General features: G+C 40.1%; 2 protein-coding genes across 2 annotated transcripts; one reads left to right on the top strand and one right to left on the bottom strand.

Annotated features, from left to right (window-relative positions):
• Nucleotides 1-3,070: 3,070 nt before the first annotated feature.
• On the top strand, nucleotides 3,071-9,998 carry LOC117995555 (glycine cleavage system H protein-like). Its single transcript, XM_034983550.2, has 5 exons — nucleotides 3,071-3,350; nucleotides 4,660-4,771; nucleotides 6,977-7,056; nucleotides 7,487-7,615; nucleotides 8,654-9,998. The coding sequence occupies exons 2-5, from the start codon at nucleotides 4,675-4,677 to the stop codon at nucleotides 8,813-8,815; spliced, it is 468 nt and encodes a 155-aa protein (XP_034839441.1). The 5' UTR covers nucleotides 3,071-3,350; nucleotides 4,660-4,674; the 3' UTR covers nucleotides 8,816-9,998.
• LOC117995557 (ATP synthase subunit gamma, mitochondrial-like) lies at nucleotides 9,995-18,753 on the bottom strand. The gene is made up of 5 exons (XM_034983552.2): nucleotides 18,662-18,753; nucleotides 18,216-18,427; nucleotides 13,785-13,948; nucleotides 11,879-12,043; nucleotides 9,995-10,616 (listed from the first exon to the last, which is right to left on the bottom strand). The coding sequence occupies exons 1-5, from the start codon at nucleotides 18,751-18,753 to the stop codon at nucleotides 10,353-10,355; spliced, it is 897 nt and encodes a 298-aa protein (XP_034839443.1). The 3' UTR covers nucleotides 9,995-10,352.
• Nucleotides 18,754-19,939: the final 1,186 nt, after the last annotated feature.

Below are 19,939 nucleotides of genomic sequence, written 5' to 3'. Positions count from 1 at the left end.
GCGCTGCGGCCGCGCTGCTTTGTAAATCCATATTTAAATAAAAACGCGCTGTAATCGCGTGTTTTTATTAACCGACTTCCAAAAAGGAGGTACCTAGGTGGTTCTCAACTCGCCACGTTTTTTCTATGGATTTACAAAGCAGCGCGGATACAGCGCTGCAGCACTGCCACCGCTTGGCACTTTGAAGCAGCTTTGAAGGCTCTCTTAATCTTCCATCGAGCGTTACGACACCCTTCTCCTGAGAGGTAATCTGCTGCGCGATTGCAGGAGAATGACAGCTTCAAGTGTCACCATCGCAATTATCTCTGATTGGTTAACGCTCGCTCACTATTGCATTGTTGCATTGAGATTGTAATAATGATTGATGCAGGTTTTAGACAATCGCCCTACAGTTGTGTTCAGTAGTAGATGGGTTGAGATAAGATATATAAATGCTTACTAACCAACACAACCCTCTGCGGAGTAGATATTTACGTGTTCCGATATCGCTGCCGAGCTCAAGCGATAAAATTGGGAGATAGAGAAATAATTTAACTAATTGAGTTATTTGTAGTGATGTGCACAAAAATGTAAACAATGTGATTGTCGATGATTGTGAAGAAATATCTAAAAATAAAAAATAAATAAAAAATAAAACCGACTTCTAAAACCACTACAAAGTAAAAAATTACTTTTGTTTCTAGTTTCTACACGTGTAGGTATGTATGTTGAAGTCGGGCGAGCTGGACGCTTTGAATTTAATTATTCTATTTTAAATTATATTTTATTCTAAAAAATTGGTAACACCAGCACTAACTTATGGATCAGGTTGTCCTCTTTGGAGACAGGCTTCCCCTATCTATCAAAGAGAAAATTCACGAAGCGTTTTTGCTCAACGTTTCTAATACGAACCGCTAAGGTATGGAATGCCCTTCCGCCGTACCTACGAGTTTCCTGCCAAGTATAACTTGAATACCTTCAAGGCAAGAGTGAATAGGCATCTTCTAGGCAAGCGCGCTCCAACCGAGAGCTCATCACTCTATTTCTCATACATAATGCATACTTAGCTAAAATGTTAGAACCATCATCATCAAATCGCTGGCTACACTAAACATCCTCCAACTCCTTTCAGACTGAGATCATGCTGGCCAAGTGCGGTTTGGCAAACTTAGCACATCTTTGAGAATATTATGGAAAATTCTCAGGTATGCAGGTTTCCTCACGATGTTTTCCGCAACCACGTTAGTTTTAAGAAGAAATTAGGAGCTGGCAAACAAATAAGGTACCTATCTACTTAGTGTAGTTACCTACATGAAATTGAATTTTACACGAGAAGCAAAAAACTGAATGATAACTGTTGAAACCTAGTGTATTTGCATTATTTTGATGAAATCGCGATATTTGGACTAAGTAGGTAATTTTGATACAGCTTTAGCGTTTTAGCTTGGAAACGATTGCAGATTCGTATTCAGCGAGCTAAAACGTCCAGATTAAAATTTAAAAGGTTGATAATAAGTAATAACTTACTGATGCTTTTAAATACTTACAAAGCTTACATACTTTATCAGCTTTTATAGGCTCGAAGTGGCGCATTCAGTAGTTTTGTGTGGTGCTTAGTGTCGGTAGAGCCAAGATTCACTGCAGATCTATGACCCTAGAAGTCATCCTACTTATCGATAAAAAAGGGAGGCATCACTACCTTGTTCTATCAAGGCATAGATATATAATAAAACAATTTACATGGTACGCTAGATATGCTTGCTGTGCCTTACAAACTGACAGTTCCGTTTTGTAAAATGACAGTTCTGTTCTGTGCCGAAGCGCCCTGCCCTTTGTGTCAAATATTAGTTGTGATGACAGCTGATGTCTCATCATTAACATTTAATTTCGAACCATACTTCACTACAGACTGCATAATCACTTACCGATTCACTCACAGCCTCACAGATTCGCTAACGTAGTGTCTAACACTAAATGATAGCCACCGTGTACATTTGACATTTATTTTTTTAATCTATTGGAGGTTTCCTACGAAAAATATTTTAATATCACTCTATGAAGCAGCAATGTAGAACCAACCAATGTCAATGAGCTCGGTGGCTATCATTCGGCGTTAGACCCTAAGTTAGCGAATCATCCCACCCCACAGGTGAGATCACAGTTGAGGGCTAACTTGTAACAGAATAATAATTAAAAATTATGACGCTCACTGCTGCTATCAGCAAAATGGGCGCGTTAATCAAGTTGCTTTAAAAATACGTCCACTGCAGATCCAGCGTACTATGTAAATATTATATCATTGTGTCAATATAATATCAGTGTATCAAGGGCACTTGTCGCAATAATTGTTGAATATTTGTCAATAAATAATAATCAATTGTAAAGTTCATGCGATTGCGCATTCTTAATACGTTAGAGTTGATTATGTAAATAATTATAATAATTTTCGCTTTTGTTTAATTAAAATTATAAAAGACTTATGTAGGTACTTACTTTTCTTATGACTTTCAAATGCAATAGGTACCTTCGACAAGGAACTATTTTAGGTTAAATTTTACTTAACAATTCGCTTTTTTATATTATAAGTAGGTACGATAGTTTTATTTTAGAAAATCTGTAAAAATGGTTTTATAACCATTACTTCATCTTCTCTAGGTTTGAAACCTACATAATAAATGACTAACATATTTTTGTGATATGTTTTCTAACATAGTCATTTTTTATTGTACCCATTTTAGTTTTAAGTTTTTGTATTGGTACCTTTAAATAAAGAATTATTATTATATACGTTTAAAAACGTATTATTTTTATTCGAATAAACTTTCACAAGTTTCAAAATTAATCGTCATAACTGCAACCACTGGTTCGGAACACAGTTCCTACCAAAAAGAACCAGCAACAAACTCGGCGGTTGCTCTTTTATAATGTTCAATATTTACAATAATATTATGACATACTGTACAAGCAATTGTAGCCCCACGCATTGCTGGAATAAATAGGTCTATAGCGGTGTTCCTCATAATGTTCTCAAAGGTGTGTAAATTCTACCAATCCGCACATGGCCCGCGTGGTAGACTATGGCCAAAACCCTTCTCACACTGAGAGGAGTCCCGTGCTCTGTAGTGAGCCGGCGATGGATTGATCATGATGATGATGATAGCGGTGTTCAACTTTGCTTCCACAAATTGCTTTTGCTACATCATTAGTGGGCCAAAATCCTGGATAGTGATAACACAAAGAAGCGTAGTTAATCAGAACTTACTCAGGTTCAGTCAAAAACCAATACAAGACTCGGGCAGACTTTAGAGGCGATCTGTCGAGACATTCAGCATCCACGTTCATCTCGACCCGGACGTTTCTACGCTGATAAGGTGAGTCGATGTTTTATTATCATTTTTTTTATAATTATACCTACCTACGAGTATAAGAAGAGGTCCCCGAAAATTCGTAGATAAAACAGCTAATCACACGGTTGTTTCGTGTTGAACCCGTGCTTTGACTTGCCTTACCGGTTGCAATGCGCAGTGTATCTTTAAATATATAAAAGGAAAGGTGGGTGACTGTCTGACTCACTGACTGACTGACTGATCTATCAACGCACAGCTCAAACTACTGGATCGGGCTGAAAGTTGGCATGTAGATAGCTATTATGATGAAGGCATCCGCTAAGAAAGGATTTTTGTAAATTCAACCCCTAACGGGGTGAAATAGGGGTTTGAAATTTGTGTAGTCCACGCGGACGAAGTCGCGGGAATAAGCTAGTATATATTAAAGGAAAAGATGACTGACTGACTGACTCATCTATCAACGCACAGCTCAAACTACTGGACGGATTGGGCTGAAATTTGGCATGCAGGTAGCTATTAAGATGTAGACATCCGCTAAGAAAGGATTTTTGTAAATTCACCGAACGGTTGGTGGGGCCATGGGAGGTGGAGGTCGTCGTTGTCGCGTGACTTGAAGTCGTTCCTAAAACGTTGAATTTGAACTAAATAGATCAAGGCTACGCGGAGATCAATAGATCACGCACTGATTAACTAAATATATTATTAAGTATTATCTACATAAATAGTGGGTCGCCCGTGACTTAGACCTCGTAAAAGCGGTTTTCGTGATATAATTTAGGTTTTTGTGTCGTACTATTCTTCGTCTAAGTACAGAGCTATAAGTCCCGCAAATTGCTATTGCGCTGGAACCATGTCTCATTAACATCAAAATGTCGTCATTTGACGTTAAAATAAAAATATACCATCAGCTCGAAACTTCAGTCTAGTGCTGACGTCTCTAAAATGGCGGCCACCTGCGCCAAAATGGTGGCGACGACCTATAGTTTTCAGTTTACGAACACAAATTAAAGACACAAAAGAAAGAGAAATGAATTCTGAACCTAAAACAAGATTTAGATGAAGCTCGTAGAAATAGGTAAGGTCGAGATGGCAATCGGGGTGTGAGGCGGGGGACCCATGCGTCACCCGCGCTCGCCCGCACCGGGTCAGCGCGGGGGGTGTGCGAGTGTGCGGGGCGTTCCCACCCCGATCGCCATCTCGACCTAAAATCAAATAGTTCCCACGGGATTTAAGAACCTAAATATACGCGAAGTCGCGGGCATCAACTAGTTTTATATAAATCGTTTGAGTTTGAGTTTATTTCATTAAGTTTTCCAAGTTTCTTGAATTCCAGTAAAAAGAACGAATCATGGTGTTATGCAGTGTGCTGCGGACGGTGAGCAGGCTTAGCAGAACTCATGTGACGCACTGCTGTCGTAGAGCGTTGTACAGCACCAACAGTAAAGGTAACCAACCACTCACTTGAATAGGGTATACTAAGTTAGTTTTGGTATAAGCAAAAACCAAAACATGTGTCGAATTTTTTTACATAAAGAATATCCATTACAAGATTTCAAAAATATTTAAGTTATAAGCTTGTAGTGTGAGTCGTCCTCGCAAAAATATGGTCACTCCAAGCGAGCGCTTATGAGTGAACAAGATGGCTCGCGTAGATTGTGCGCGGCTAGAATCAGCTGGTTCAAGCGGTCATTCAACTAGGTGTCCAAACTTGCAGGATTTTTAAGTATTTTTGGTAAAATATAACACGGTATAAAAATGAGTGCAATTGATTCTGTAATGTAATTGATTCGGAACAAACTTCTTTCAGGTTTTGCTTATATACTAAAACTATCATGTACTTATATTACTGCTTATGTATGATGCTTATGTATTTTTGCATTGCCTCAACTAGCAAAAGCGAATTTATTCAGCTAGCGAATTGGATAAATTATATTTTGTATTATTTTATAATTAAAGTAAGTCCTACTGACTGTAATAATTATTAACAGTAGATAGTTAATTAAATAATACACCTACCTAGGCTCCATCTTGGTTTTTCAGTGTGTTAGACTTTTTATTGTTTACATATTGTATAAGTACGTGATAGGTTTAGATGGCAATAGGGGTATGAGGCGGGGGTCGCCCGCGTCACCCGCGCTTGTCCGCACCGGGTTAGCGCAGGGGCTGTGCGGGTGTGCGGTGCGTCCCCACCCCGACTTCCATCTCGACCTATCGACGACTATAGGCACCTACCTACATATGTACGACCTACGACACAATGCACGAAATGGCGAAAAAAATATTAATAATATTATTGCTTGTTTTATTGTTTCTTTTCGCTTTTTCTCAATATCTAAATAATAATTATCAAATTAAGTAAGTAGATATCTACAGAAATATATATTTTTTTTATTAACTTCGAATGTTACATAAAATAGTGCATGCACAATATAGACGCTAGTAAGTAGATAGGGTGCGTTCCCACTGATGCGGAGTTGGGCGGATTGGAGCGGCGGCGCGGACCACGAATTGGCCAATCATAGTGCTCGAAATCTTCACTCCGCATCAGCGGAAACTGTGTAAGTGGAGCAGAGTGGAGCTGAGTGACTTTCAAATCTAAATAAAAGGAAAAGGTGACTGACTGACTGACTGACTGACTGATCTATTAACGCACAGCTCAAACTACTGGACTGATCGGGCTGAAATTTGGCATGCAGATAGCTATTATGACGTAGGCATCTGCTAAAAAAGCATTTTTGAAAATTCAACCCCTAAGGGGGTGACAACACCTACAATCATAAATACACACGCACACATTTATGCAATACACTTATACACGCACACACATGCTCACACACACGCTCACACACCCACACACACGCTCACACACCCACACACACACACACCGAGCCGGGCAGAACGGAGTCGAGCAGGTTGTGGTGCCGAGCGGAGGGCACAAAGCGGAGGGTAGCGGGACCATAGAGCAGAAACAAAGAGGAGATGTTGTATTAAGATTTCCCTATGAAATATCGAGTGACATTTTGCGGGGTGAGGGGTTGTGGAACCCGCCCACTTCTCAATTTTCCATCTGCGGGTTAGTAGCAAAACTACTCGCTTAGCGACCTAACATCGATATATTGATGTCACTACATAGTTCAGCTATCTCACACTAGATGTCAATAAGTGTAGAAATTACGTATAAAATTACTTACAAATGAAATGTGATACCATTCATAGCATCAGAACGTCTGTCTGAATAACTTTGACACGATAAAACACAACACTTCATCCTTTTGTTCTTAAAAACGCGAAAACACACCGATACTACGAGTCTCAATATATGTGAACCTGACGAACGCAGACAGCATACTAACTAAGGCCCCGCCCACAGTGACGACGTCAGGACCTAGTTGAAAATCACAGTGCACAGTTGCTTAGGCCAACTCCTCTTTGTTTCTGCTCTATGAGCGGGACGGTGCGGCGCAGCGAGTAGGATAGACAAATTTGACTGATCAGAACACAGCTCAATGCAGCTCTAATCTTCTCAGCTCAGATGCTCCACTCCGCCCCGCTCCGCTTCAATGGATACACTTGCCAGTTTTCACTGATCTTCCCCGCACCACTCCACCACCCAGTACCCAGCACCCTCATAATAACGTGGGATGTTTCAGGTCGCTTTTACACGAAAGACCACGAATGGCTGACAGTGGACGCAGGAGTCGGCACAGTCGGCATATCTAAATATGCTCAGGTATAATACAAATTGCATATAATATCAATCAATATTTCCAATAGCCTTCAAAATGTTTTTTTAGGGTTCCGTACCTCAAAAGGAAAAACGGAAACCTTATAGGATCACTCTGTTGTCTGTCTGTCTGTCTGTCTGTTATCTGTCATGAAATTTAGCAGGTAGGTAGGTCTCATAGCACACGTAAGGGGAAAAACCCAAAACATTTGTTCATGAACAAATAATTAGTGTTTTCACCTTTCAAAGTAAGATTAATGAACCTGAATGAAATTATTTCAACGGGAAGTACTCTTTAAACTTCTTGACAGATACGACAGACAAACGGACTGACAGACAGACAACAAAGTGATCCTTAAGGGTTCCTTTTTTCTTTTGAGGTCCGGAATTTTAAAGAACCCTACGGAACTAAAGATAACTTTTACAAACATTCCAGGATGCTTTAGGCGAAGTGGTGTTTGTCCAACTGCCAGAAGTGGGCACGACAGTGGCGGCTGGCGAGGAATGCGGTGCCTTGGAGAGCGTCAAAGCGGCCAGCGAGATTCTTGCTCCAGTCTCCGGGACCGTAAGTACCGCCTCTTCTTTTTTAGGGTTCCGTACCTCAAAAGGAAAAACGGAACCCTTATAGGATCACTTTGTGGTCTGTCTGTCTGTCTGTCTGTCTGTCTGTCAAGAAACCTACAGGGTACTTCCCATTGACCTAGAATCATGAAATTTGGCAGGTAGGTAGATCTTATATTTGACATTTGGGGCAAAATCTCAAAACCGTGAATTTAGGGTTAGATCACACAAAAAAAATTAAATTGTGGTCATGAACTAATAATTAGTATTTTCAATTTTTGAAGTAAGATAACTATATCAAGTGGGGTCTTCACCTGTGCATTCTAAAACAGATTTTTTATTTATTTTTATGTATCATAGTTTTTGAATTATCCTGCAAAATGTCGAAAAAATACGACTGTAGTACGGAACCCTCATTGCGCAAGCCTGACTCGCACTTGGCCGGCTTTTTTTATTGCAAAAGGAAATCAAAGCCGTGCCGCGAAGCGATTTTTAAAGATGCCGCGAAGAAACCAAAGGAGTATGTTTTTTTTTTTTTTTTTTTTTTTTTAATTTATTATTAACATACAAGAGAAAATTACACATAATAGGTAGCACGCATTGTAAAAACCACAGAGGTTTGACCCTCAATGCGTACGTCTGCGCATTACATCATGCCTACTTATATAATTAAAAAAAAAGATTATAAATAAATAATATTACTATATTATAATATACTAACTAAATATTAAAAAAAAGAAAAACAAAGAACAGACAATACATATACATACACATATATGCATACACACATGCACATACACATATATATATATATATATATATTTTTAGGTGACATTATTATTTATGTGTTGTGTTAAACGCGCGACAAACCCATACCGGTTTTATATAAACTGCCAAGTGCCATACCCCTGCCAGGTTAGCCCGCTTCCATTTTTAACTGCAAACTAGGAAGAGGCACGGAAGTTTTATTAAACCCACACCCCTATAGCAGTTTCAACACCAACACAACACAAACACCTACCACCTACAACTGTAATTTCAGATAGTAGAAAAGAACAGCCCAGTGGAGGCAACGCCGTCACTGATCAACAAGTCATGCTTCGAGGAGGGTTGGCTGTTCCGACTGACGCTCAGCGCACCGGAGGAGCTGCAACAGTTGATGGACCAGGCGGCCTACGATAAATTCCTGGAGGAAACTCACTGACACTCTGTTGTGCGACCTGCGCAGCTGCTTCGCTATCTCACTGAATGATAGTCACAGAGCTCATTTGACATTGGTTGGTTCTGCATTGCTGCTTCAGTGAGTAGTATTAAAATATTTTTTCGTAGGGAACCTTCAATGGATTAAAAAGAAAATGTCAAATGGGCTTGGTGGAATCAGTGTTAGATAATGAGTTAGCGAATCTGTAGGCATGGCCGCCCCAGAGCTAACGCGGGCATTGCAAATAGGTGGAGACGGCAGTGGAGGGGAAAAAACATCGTAGACATCCGCTAAGAAAAGATTTTTGAAAATTCAACCCCTAAAATGGTTAGGGGTTTGAAATTTGTATAGTCCTCGCGTACAAAGTCGCGGAAATAAGCTAGTACTTACACTAATATTATAAAGGGGTAAAGTTTGAAAGTTTGTTTGTAGGTTAACTTAAAGATTACACATCTTTAGAGCTATAGAACCGATTTCGAAAATTCTTTCACCAGTAGACAGCTACATTATGCCTGAATGATTTATTTTGTCTGGCTATATTTTATTTTCAAAAAATTATAGGTCTAGCTACCCGCACGAAGCCGGGGCGGGGCGCTATAGTTGAAAAGATCTTAAAGGTCATAAAGATGAAATATTTGTTTGCAATCGACAAGTTCAGAAACTACTGGACCGATTTTAATAGTTCTTTGACTATTAGAAATGTTATGTTAAGTATGTATAAAATTATAATAATTCATATCAAATATTTACTCGAGCGAAGCCGTTCGGATTCGTTTCAAATCTTAGATATACTTATAAAAGGAAAAGGTGACTGACTGACTTACTGATCTATTAACGCACAGCTCAAGCTACTCGATGGATCGGCCTGAAATTTGGCATGCAGATAGCTATTAGGTATGACGTAGGCATCCGCTAAGAAAGGATTTTCGAAAATTAAATAGGGGTTTGAAATTTATGTAGTCCACGCGGACGCAGTCGCGAGCATAAGCTAGTTTATAAATAAAAGTCTACTTGTTCTCTCTGATAAAGCTACTTCACCTACTTTGGATAAAGATTTGGTGCTTAGTTTATTTACCTACTGTTAATATAGGTACCTACCTACCTACTTGTATACCTAAGTAAGAAGATAAACCATGTACCAACCTAGTATTTCAAATAAGAATTGGTTTTGATAAGAATTTTATTGTTTTTTTTACCTAAATAAAGATAAGTAGGTACTTAACATTTTAACTGTACCATGGATAATTTATTTTATCCATAGTCCGATTGACCGGACAATTGAACCGGACTATATACATTCTGAATTCTATAGTTCGCGACAGGTCGAGATGGCAATAGGGATGTGAGCACCCGCACGTCACCCGCACTCGCCCGCACTGGGTTTGTGCGGGTGTGCGGGGCGTTCCCTCCTGGATTGCCATCTCGACCTGTCGCGGACTATAGTCGGTCGTGTGCGGTATGCGATGTAGTCCTTAGTGATCCATATCTGTCCCACGTGGACAGTTGTCCCTCGTCTGCGCAGGCAGATAACGTGAGCAATCTACAAGGCAGCAGCACCCGAAATGATCTCAATCAGTTCCCTGGTGATGACAGCCTGGCGAGTCCTGTTGAACAGTAGCGTCAGTTTCCTCTTCATGTCCTCGGCGTTCTTGGTCGCGTTGTCCATGGCCGCCATCCGCGAGGACTGCTCCGAGGCGGCGGACTCTTTGAGCGTGTAGAACAGCAGCGCTGCGAACGTCCACTCCGAGTAACTCTCTAGTTCATCTTCGTCGACATCGTCGAATGCGTTCATGTTTGGTGCTGCCTATGAACAAAAGCCATGACCAATGACCTATAGTACCTATACCTACCTTATAGAAGTGGTACAGTACCTATCTACGTCTCGCCGCGGACAGAACGCAGTCGCAGATTCGAGGGAGTACTTTTTATTTGACGGTATGTATCAGTGAATGATGAAAGCATATAAATATTTCGTGCATTCCATCCTAGCGCACATAAATCTTTTAGCCTCAATAGCTCAACCGGTAAAGGAGTCCACGCGACGCGACGGTTCAAATCCCGCCCGTTGCACTATTGTCGTACCTACTCCTATCACAAGCCTGACGCTTAGTTGGAGAGGAATGGGGATTATTAGTCATTTAACATGGCTAATATTCTTTAAAAAAAATCTATACCCTACATATATAGTAGGTATAGGTATAGGGTATATAGGTAGCAGTGCTTGCTTATTTGCTGCTTATTTTTCACTATGACTAAATAGTTTCATATCTAATTGCCTACCCAAGCTTGAATACCTGTGCACGCCACTGATAGGTAGGTACTTACAGATACTCTAACGCACGCGTCTAAAATTCGGTTGTATTGTAACTGCGTAACTATCACTTTGAGAAGGACAATTACGGCAACTGCCTGTGTCACATGACACACAGAAATAACCAATGCGATTTACTTTCGCTTATTTAATTGGTTGAAGTTTAAGTTTAAGCCCCCGGTTACACAGTGCTCGTGTGACACGGGCAGTAGCGAGGAGAGGAGGCATAGACGTAGTGTAGCTGCGTTACTCGTGTTCATGCCGGGACGAGGAGCATGGCGTGCTCCTTTCCTCGCTACTTCCCATGCCACACGGGCAGTGTGGTCGGAGGTAACAAACGTGAGAAGTCCCTATTCCGAACGACTATTTTATTGTTAGAAACGTGATTTCTATGCTTTTCGTTCATCACCATCATCATGATCAACCCATCGCCGGGTCACTACAGAGGACGGGTCTCCTTTCAGAGTGAGAAGGGTTTTCGCCATAGTCTACCACGCTGGCCATGTGCGGATCGGTAGACTTGACACACCTTTGAGAACATTATGGAGAACTCTCAGGCGTACAGGTTTCCTCACGATGTTTTCCTTCACTGTTACAGCAAGTGATATTTAATTACTTAAAACGCACACAACTCTGAAAAGTTAGAGGTGCGTGCCCGGGATCGAAACCCCGACTTCCGATAAGAAGGCGAACGTTCTAACCACTAGGCTATCACAGCTTCGCTTGCTTTTCGTTCGCTGCTATGTAATACGTACCACGATTTTGTATTTGTTAAAGAACGGTATGACTGTCATCTCATATTTGACGGGGGTGAAGTACTTGTTGTAGTAGATCTCTCCAACGTCGTACGTGTAGCCCGACCGCACGATCGCCGCGGCTATCGTCGACGCGTCGGCGAACACGGGCACTAAGCGACCGATCTGAAACCATTGAATCACGCAGTCATCAGACTGTCTGCCAGTCATTTTTAGGGTTCCGTACTTCAAAAGGAGAAACGCAACCCTTATAGGATCATTTCAGCGTTTAAACTACCGTGAGTGATTTCCATTATAATTAATATCTGTCCCGGCTGTACTCACGTGTTTAGTCGACGTTAGCCCGACTAGTTTAGTCGTGGGACAGGACACCATTAGCTCCGCTTGCCTGGATTACGGTGACGGTTCCAGCGATGAAGATCAGCAAGAACTGTCGGGAGACGATCGGCAGCTGTCTCCCCCCACCCCAGCCACCCTCACAACGGGCTCTACGAGCAGCGGCACGCGAGGCCCGCAGTCACAACTGCGGCGCGTGCGCGAACTGACTCCCTTGAAAAAGGACCCCGGATGAGTTCGAAACTAGTCGAGCTAACGTCGATTAAACACGTGAGTACAGCCGGGACAGATATTAATTACTTATAGCATCACTTTGTTGTCTGTCTGTCGGTCTGTCAAGAAACCTACAGGGTACTTCCCGTTGACCTAGAATCATGAAATTTGGCAGGTAGGTAGGTCTTATAGCTGACATTTGGGGAAAAATCTGAAAACTGCGAATTTAGGGTTAGATCACACAAAAAAAATTAAATTGTGGTCATGAACTAATAATTAGTATTTTCAACTTTCGAAGTGAGTGACTATATCAAGTGGGGTATCATATGAAAGGTCTTCACCTGTACATTCTAAAACAGATTTTTATTTATTTTTATGCATCATAGTTTTTGAATTATCGTGCAAAATGTCGAAAAAATACGACTGTAGTACGGAACCCTCATTGCGCGAGCCTGACTCGCACTTGGCCGGTTTTTTAGACTAGTTAGACCTAGACTGCGTTCTCGCCAGTCACCTGGTGGTAAGAGATAATGGTGTTGATGCAGCCTAAGATGGAAGCAGGCTTACCTGCAAGGGGTATGTTTTACCATAACGACGTTATGGTAAAACAAACTATCTAGCATTTACCATAACGACGTTAAGCGCCTGCAATTATTCTTGTAGCAATGTCGATGTTTTTCATAAATGTCGCACTCGCATCTAATTACTAATAGGCACTTCCCAAATCACTCATGCCTCTTGGTGACTCAATCACTATTCACTACCCCTTTTTCACTACTTCTTCTTCTTCCTCACCTTATCCCACCCTACATGGGGTCGGCACCCCTTTTTCACTACCATTATTATAAATGCGACAGTGTGTTTGTTTGATGGTTTGTCTTTCAATCACGTCGCAACGGAGCAACAGATCGACGTGATATTCACACACTTCACTGAAATGGGACAGAGCAAGTCATGTGTGCCCTCCCCAGAATCATCAACGCCAGCGTGGTAGGCCGAAGCGACGTTTAACGTGATGAATTCGATAAGTTTGCAGTTACGTGGCCTGAAGAGGCACGGCACTCGTAGGTTTAAAAATAAAAATCTTTTTTATTCGAATAAACCTTTACAAGTACTTTCGAATAGTCGGATGCATCTACCACTGGTTCGGAATGCCTTTCCTACCGAGAAGAACCAGCAAGAAACTCGGCGGTTGCTCTTTTCAAATATTTGATATAGTTTTGAGTACGTATTAATTATCATCTTACAAATTAAAATTTTGAGCATCAGTAATCGTAAAATTTTACCTATTCTGAATAAATAATCTGAGTTTGAGTTTGAGGCTAATTTAGAATAAGAATTAGAAGTAGGTAGGTACATCTTTGACATTGACGAGCATGTTCTCAGCGAAGAGCCGCCTGAGCATCACGCGCGACTTGTCCCCGATGCACACCAGCCGGTTGGCGTCCGCCTCGCCCTTGCGCGCCTGCAGCGTGCGGCGCACGCGCCGCGAAACGCCCGAGTGCACCCCGCCGCAAAGACCTGGATAAACAACAGCCAGCTCTCATCATCAACCAATAGACGTCCACTGCTGGACATAGGTCTCTTGTAGGGACTTCCACACGCCACGGTCTTGCGCCACCTGAATCCAGCGGCTCTCTGCGACTCGTCTGATGTCGACCGTCCATCTAGTGGGGGATCTTCCAACGCTGCGTCTTCCGGTGCGAGGTCGCCATTCCAGCACCTTGTGACCCCAACATCTATCGGTTTTTCGAACTAAGTGACGTAAATTAGCTTACAAGGGAACCTCTTCGAGGCATAGGTATCGAACCCACGACCTTGCGATATTGTGGTACGCGCTCACCCCCGGGCTATCAGACTTGTGAAAGATAAAATTTATTGGCCAGTTGTCAACTTTATTCAGGCGAAAACATTTTTACGATCGTCATTTTTAGATAAATTAAGTATTTACAGGCATTTAGGTAGATATACATATATTCAACAATCTACATAAATTACTTTTAGTATAATTGAGTGTTTAACTTATACTTAGGTACACTGCAATAACCTATAGATAGCCTAGTGATTAAGACTGCCTGCCTATTTGGGATATCGGGAGTTCAATCCCGGGCACGCACCTCTAAATGTTTGGAGTTATGTGCGTTTTAAGTAATTAAATCACTTGCTGTAGCGGTGAAGGAAATCATCGTGAGGAAACCTACATGCCTCTTACGAGTTCTCCATAATGTTCTCCAAGATGTGTGAAGTCTGTTCCGCACTTGGCCAGCGTGGCGGACTGTGGCTTAAACACTTCTCATTCTGAACGTCCAGTACTCAGTAGTGGGCCAGTGATGGGTTGATCTTGATTGATGATAGCTGATAGATAATGTTAAAATTACGAAAAGCAATTTATTTTTAACTAGCTTATGTTCGCGACTTCATCCGAGTGGAGTGCACAAATTTCAAACCCCTATTTCACCCCCTTAGGGGTTGAATTTTCAAAAATCCTTTCTTAGCGGATGCCTACGTCATAATAGCTATTTGAATGCCAAATTTCAGCCCGATCCGTCCAGTAGTTTGAGCTGTGCGTTGATAGATCAATCAGTCAGTCAATCCTTTTATATATTTAGATAAAAAGATAAACTTTGTAGGTTAGGAGGTTACTAGTTATGTTTATTTTGTTATAGTAGGTACCTACTTGAAGAAAAATTGGATATTATTTACTAAATAGAGTTTTGATAAGCATAAGTAATATATTATGTTATAAGAGCCAAAAGTTGATTAAAGTAGTTACCTACCTACCTAAATGAAATAAATATCATTTAGAATCTCTAATAATATAAAAATTAATGTATCTTTGTTTGTTTGTTTGTCCGTTATGTGTTTGTAAGAGCGAGAAAAGAATACATAACATTATTAAAAACGCATTTAACTAAGTTAAAAATAACTTGACAGTCTTCGGCCGTGATCTGTGTGATATGATAAGGTAGAGTTAATTTAATTGGAACACTGAACCGAGTGTATGTACCTACTATTTAACTTAGCCTTGACGTATATGTTTTATATATCAACGACCTCTATGTACACTAGACGAGTCATTCCAAACAATTGCTTTCGCATTCAACTTGAAAACGCTTCGGCGTCACTGGCAGGCCTATGAAATGAATAGCCTATTTTTCGTTGAGTTGACATCACCCATAGCCGCCGCACAACCATAATATCGTTGATTCAGGATAAAACCGAGAGTTCCCTCACTCCAGTTCACTCTGACTTGATGACCAATGATTTGACCAATTTTGATAGCTTCATATAATACCAACGGCTATTAATCTAAATGAAAATAGATCGTTTAACAATCATACTCAATATAAAATGTAAAGCTCAGGCTACATGCTCCAAATTTCAGCTCGATCCGTCGAGTAGGTAGTTTGTGCTGTGCGTTGATATATTAGTCAGTCAGTCAGTCAGTCACTTTTTCCTTTTATATATTTAGATTAGGCTAGATGATGCCCACGACTTTATCCGCGTGGATTTAGGTTTTTAAAAATCCCGTGGGAACTCTTTGATTTCCCGGCATAAACAGTAGCCTATGTCCTTCCCAGGATGCAAGCTATCTCTGTACAAATTTCGTCAAAATTGGTTGAACAGATGGGCCGCGAAAGGCTACCAGACAGGCAGACAGACTTTCGCATTTATAGTACTACTTAGTATGGATATATAGATTTTCAATATCTTTAACTATGCATATTTCAATATATTATATATGTATCTAATCTAATCTAATCTAAATCAGCCTGTGCTGTCCCACGTCTGGGCAAAGGCCTCCCTCCGATCCTTCCACAATTTTCTATTTCGTGCCTCTTTAGGCCACGTAACTGTAAATTTATCTAATTCATCACGCCAACGTCGCCTCGGCCGACCACGCTGGCGTTGATGATTCTGGGGCGTCCAAAAAGAAGCAGATTTTGCCCATAACTCATCTGGCATACGGCACACATGACCTGCCCAGTCCCATTTGAGTAAAGCGGCTGCAAGGCCAACGTCAGCTACTCGCGTTTTGGAACGTATAGCAGAATTCCTTACGCGATCTGCTAGTTTTATACCTATATATGTATTATTCAATAAATTTAACTATGCATATTTCAATATATTCAATAAACTATATATGTATTATTCAATATATTTAACTATGCATATTTTCGGAGTCTTTAATAATTCGTCATCAAAAGTCATCTTCCACACTAGGATGATATGCGCCGATGGCACATCTAACCCCAGCCGAGGTCAGTGCGAGATACCAAAGTTATCAGTACAGGGTGTTATAGTTGCAGCATGATCTATTCCATTCATCCGCGTGAATAGAATAGAATAGAATAGAATGTTTTTTTATTCATGTAAACTTTTTAAAAGTGCTTATGAATAGTCAGGTTTAATTTACCACTGGTTCGGAATGCCGTTCCTACCGAGAAGAACCAGCAAGAAACTCGGCGGTTGCTCTTTTTAATTTTTCAATTTACAATGTTATGTTACCGTGTAACATCTACTTATTTATAATTATATATAACACGCACACACGCACTCGCATACATGCACACCACTATCACTTGTAATAGACACCGGTATAACATGTCCGACCTTAGCGCACCAAATTGTAATAACATTTATTCAAGTTTTTAGAAATGGAGAAGGCAACCCACTGTAATACAGTGTTTACTAGTGCAGGGGTTGCCCATTCATACGTCTACTAGACCTAGGTCTACTTAATTATTACTTGTTTTTTATCTGTATTATAAGTATTTTTTTGTGTTCCTTATATGTAATAATATCCAATAAATTTAATTTAATTTAATTTAATTACCCATGTAAGTATCTACAGCTTAAACTGCAGGTCTAGAAACCTAAAACGGTTTCCTTACAAAATACGCCATGACTAAAGAAAGGGTTTTTTGAAAAAAAGAAAGAAAAACCGGCTTACTGCGAGTCAGACCCGCAAACGAAAGGTTGCATATCATTGTACAAGAAATAACACTTTAATTTTTAGGATTCCGTACCTAAAAAGAAAAACCGGCCAAGTGCGAGTCAGGCTCGCGCATTGAGGGTTCCGTACTACAGTCGTATTTTTTCGACATTTTGCACGATAATTCTTTGTTTGAAAATTGGTTGCCTGGAAGAGATCGCTTTAGCGATAAGGCCGCCTTTGCATGCTACAGCTATTAGATTAAGATCCTGTATTGTGTTTTTTCAATGTTTACTTTGTGTTGTGTGCAATAAAGTGTAAAATAAATAAATAATTCAAAAACTATGACGCATAAAAATATATAAAAATCTGTTTTAGAAGACACAGGTGAAGACCTTTCATATGATACCTCACTTGATATAGTTACTTACTTCGAAAATTGAAAATACTAATTATTAGTTCATGACCACAATTTAATTTTTTTTGTGTGATCAAACCCTAAATTCAGGGTTTTCAGATTTTTCCCCTAATGTCTGATATAAGACCTACCTGCCAAATTTCATAATTTTAGGTCAACGGGAAGTACCCTGTAGGTTTCTTGACAGACAGACAACAAAGTGATCCTATAAGGGTTCCGTTTTTCCTTTTGAGGTACGGAACCCTAAAAAGGAACCCTTATAGAACCATTTTATTGCATGTCTGTCTGTCTGTCTGTCCGTCCGTTCCATTTTTCCTTTTGAGGAACGGAACCCTAAAAACCAACTCCAGAAGGTCTAAAGCGTCAAGCAAATCGCGAAGCTTACGCGTTGCTCCGCGAAGAATTGTGCGTTATGTGGAAGGATAGGTACCTACCTTTATCAGAAGTCACAGCGACGTAGAGCCTCTTGGTTTTCTTGGGGTCCTGGCCCTCGTCTGGTTTCTCTGTGACCGGTTCAGGCGTCGGCTCCTTGCCTTTCACGTCGTCTTTCTTCTCCACTTTGACTAAATGGCTGGACTCGTAGAACTTTCGCGGTCCGTAGCCGAAAGGGCGTGCCGACGCTAACTCTCGTTCTGCTTTTGTAAACCTGAAAGAAAATGTACTTAAATAATATACAGAGTGGAAAATAATTATGGGCCCTGGAGGGGAACTATTCCCTAAATCCCTAAGTCAGATCGTTATACTTTAAACTCTTATTTTTTCCACCATGTATGTCTTATATTATCTTTGCCATTGCCATTTTGTTTGTTCAATAGCCTTGTCCATACGCAGTAAGTAATAGAATATAAGTCAATGCTTTTAAGTAGTAAAGCTTATTTACTTGCTAGCTGAGACCATCTTCATAGTTTTTGTAATTTTCTGGATATTTTTCACTGACTTCAGGCGTAAGGCGACTTGTTTTAACTGTACCATTCTATATTATTGAGCCTAATATTATGGGATTAATTATAATTTCTTTATCTTATAATGCTCAATTAAACTGGAAACTGTCACTCGTAAATTGACATCTTTCTTGTAATTTTTATTTTTTATTTATTTACTTATTATTATCTATTTGGTAGACTTCACACACCTTTGAGAACATTATGGAGAACTCTCAGGCATGCAGGTTTCCTCACAATGTTTTCCTTCACCGTTAAAGGAAGCGATATTTAATTAATTAAAACGCACATAACTCCAAAAAGTTAGAGGTGCGTGCCCGGGATTGAACCCCCGACCTTCGATTAGAAGACGGACGTCCTAACCACTAGGCTATCACAGCTTATGATGTAAAAATCATTTAAGTATACCTACCTAATGTAATTATTAACCTATTTTTTATTTGGTCCAATTTCCTTGTTCCAGTAAATTATATCCCTCTAACAAATAAACCTGGAATAGCGGTGGAATAGCTGTTATACTCTGTTTTGTCTTTTTCCTTCAAATGTCAAATTACTGATGACAGAGAAAGACAAAACAGAGTATAACTATTCCTCCGCTAGTTTATTTGTTAGAGGGTTAGTGTCTAACTTAAAAAAAAGGTAAATTACTTAAATGTAAAAAAACTTGGCCTCGAATGACGTTCGCAGAAAAACTCAAATGCAACTCTATGCGCGTATTGCATCAACGGTTTTTCACGCTTTTTATCTTGATGTCGATTGTCGAGGTTCCAAGACAACAATCTCTAAGTATATTGTACCTACCCACTACGATCAAAGACCGATAAATAACAAATAGTTGCGCACTTTTCTCTATATGGTTATTTGTATCAATATCTACTCTATACTATGTAATAATATCCAATAAATTTAATTTTTTTTTAATTAATAGTCCAACCAGTTTACTTATTTACTAAAATTTGTCGTTTTTCGACTTCATGTTTCAAACTAATTGAGCATTAAAAGGTATTAATAAGGTAAACAATAATATATTATTATGAGTAAGTACAATCATAATAAGTATAGGTACCTACCTCATCCGGCAGGCCTCTCACCCGAACGCATAGCACCGTCATTAAAGCTTTAAAGCTCCTATAGACTTACCAACTTGCATTTACATCTGCGGTCGGGAGCTGACTTTACTGCAGCTGATATGTGTACAGAATACCTTGTCCGGCGGG

The sequence above is a fragment of the Maniola hyperantus genome, chromosome Z (assembly GCF_902806685.2).
Source record: "Maniola hyperantus chromosome Z, iAphHyp1.2, whole genome shotgun sequence".
NCBI lineage: Eukaryota > Metazoa > Arthropoda > Insecta > Lepidoptera > Nymphalidae > Maniola > Maniola hyperantus.
Note: the sequence above shows the minus strand (reverse complement) of the source record. Positions and strands in the feature narration are given on the sequence as shown.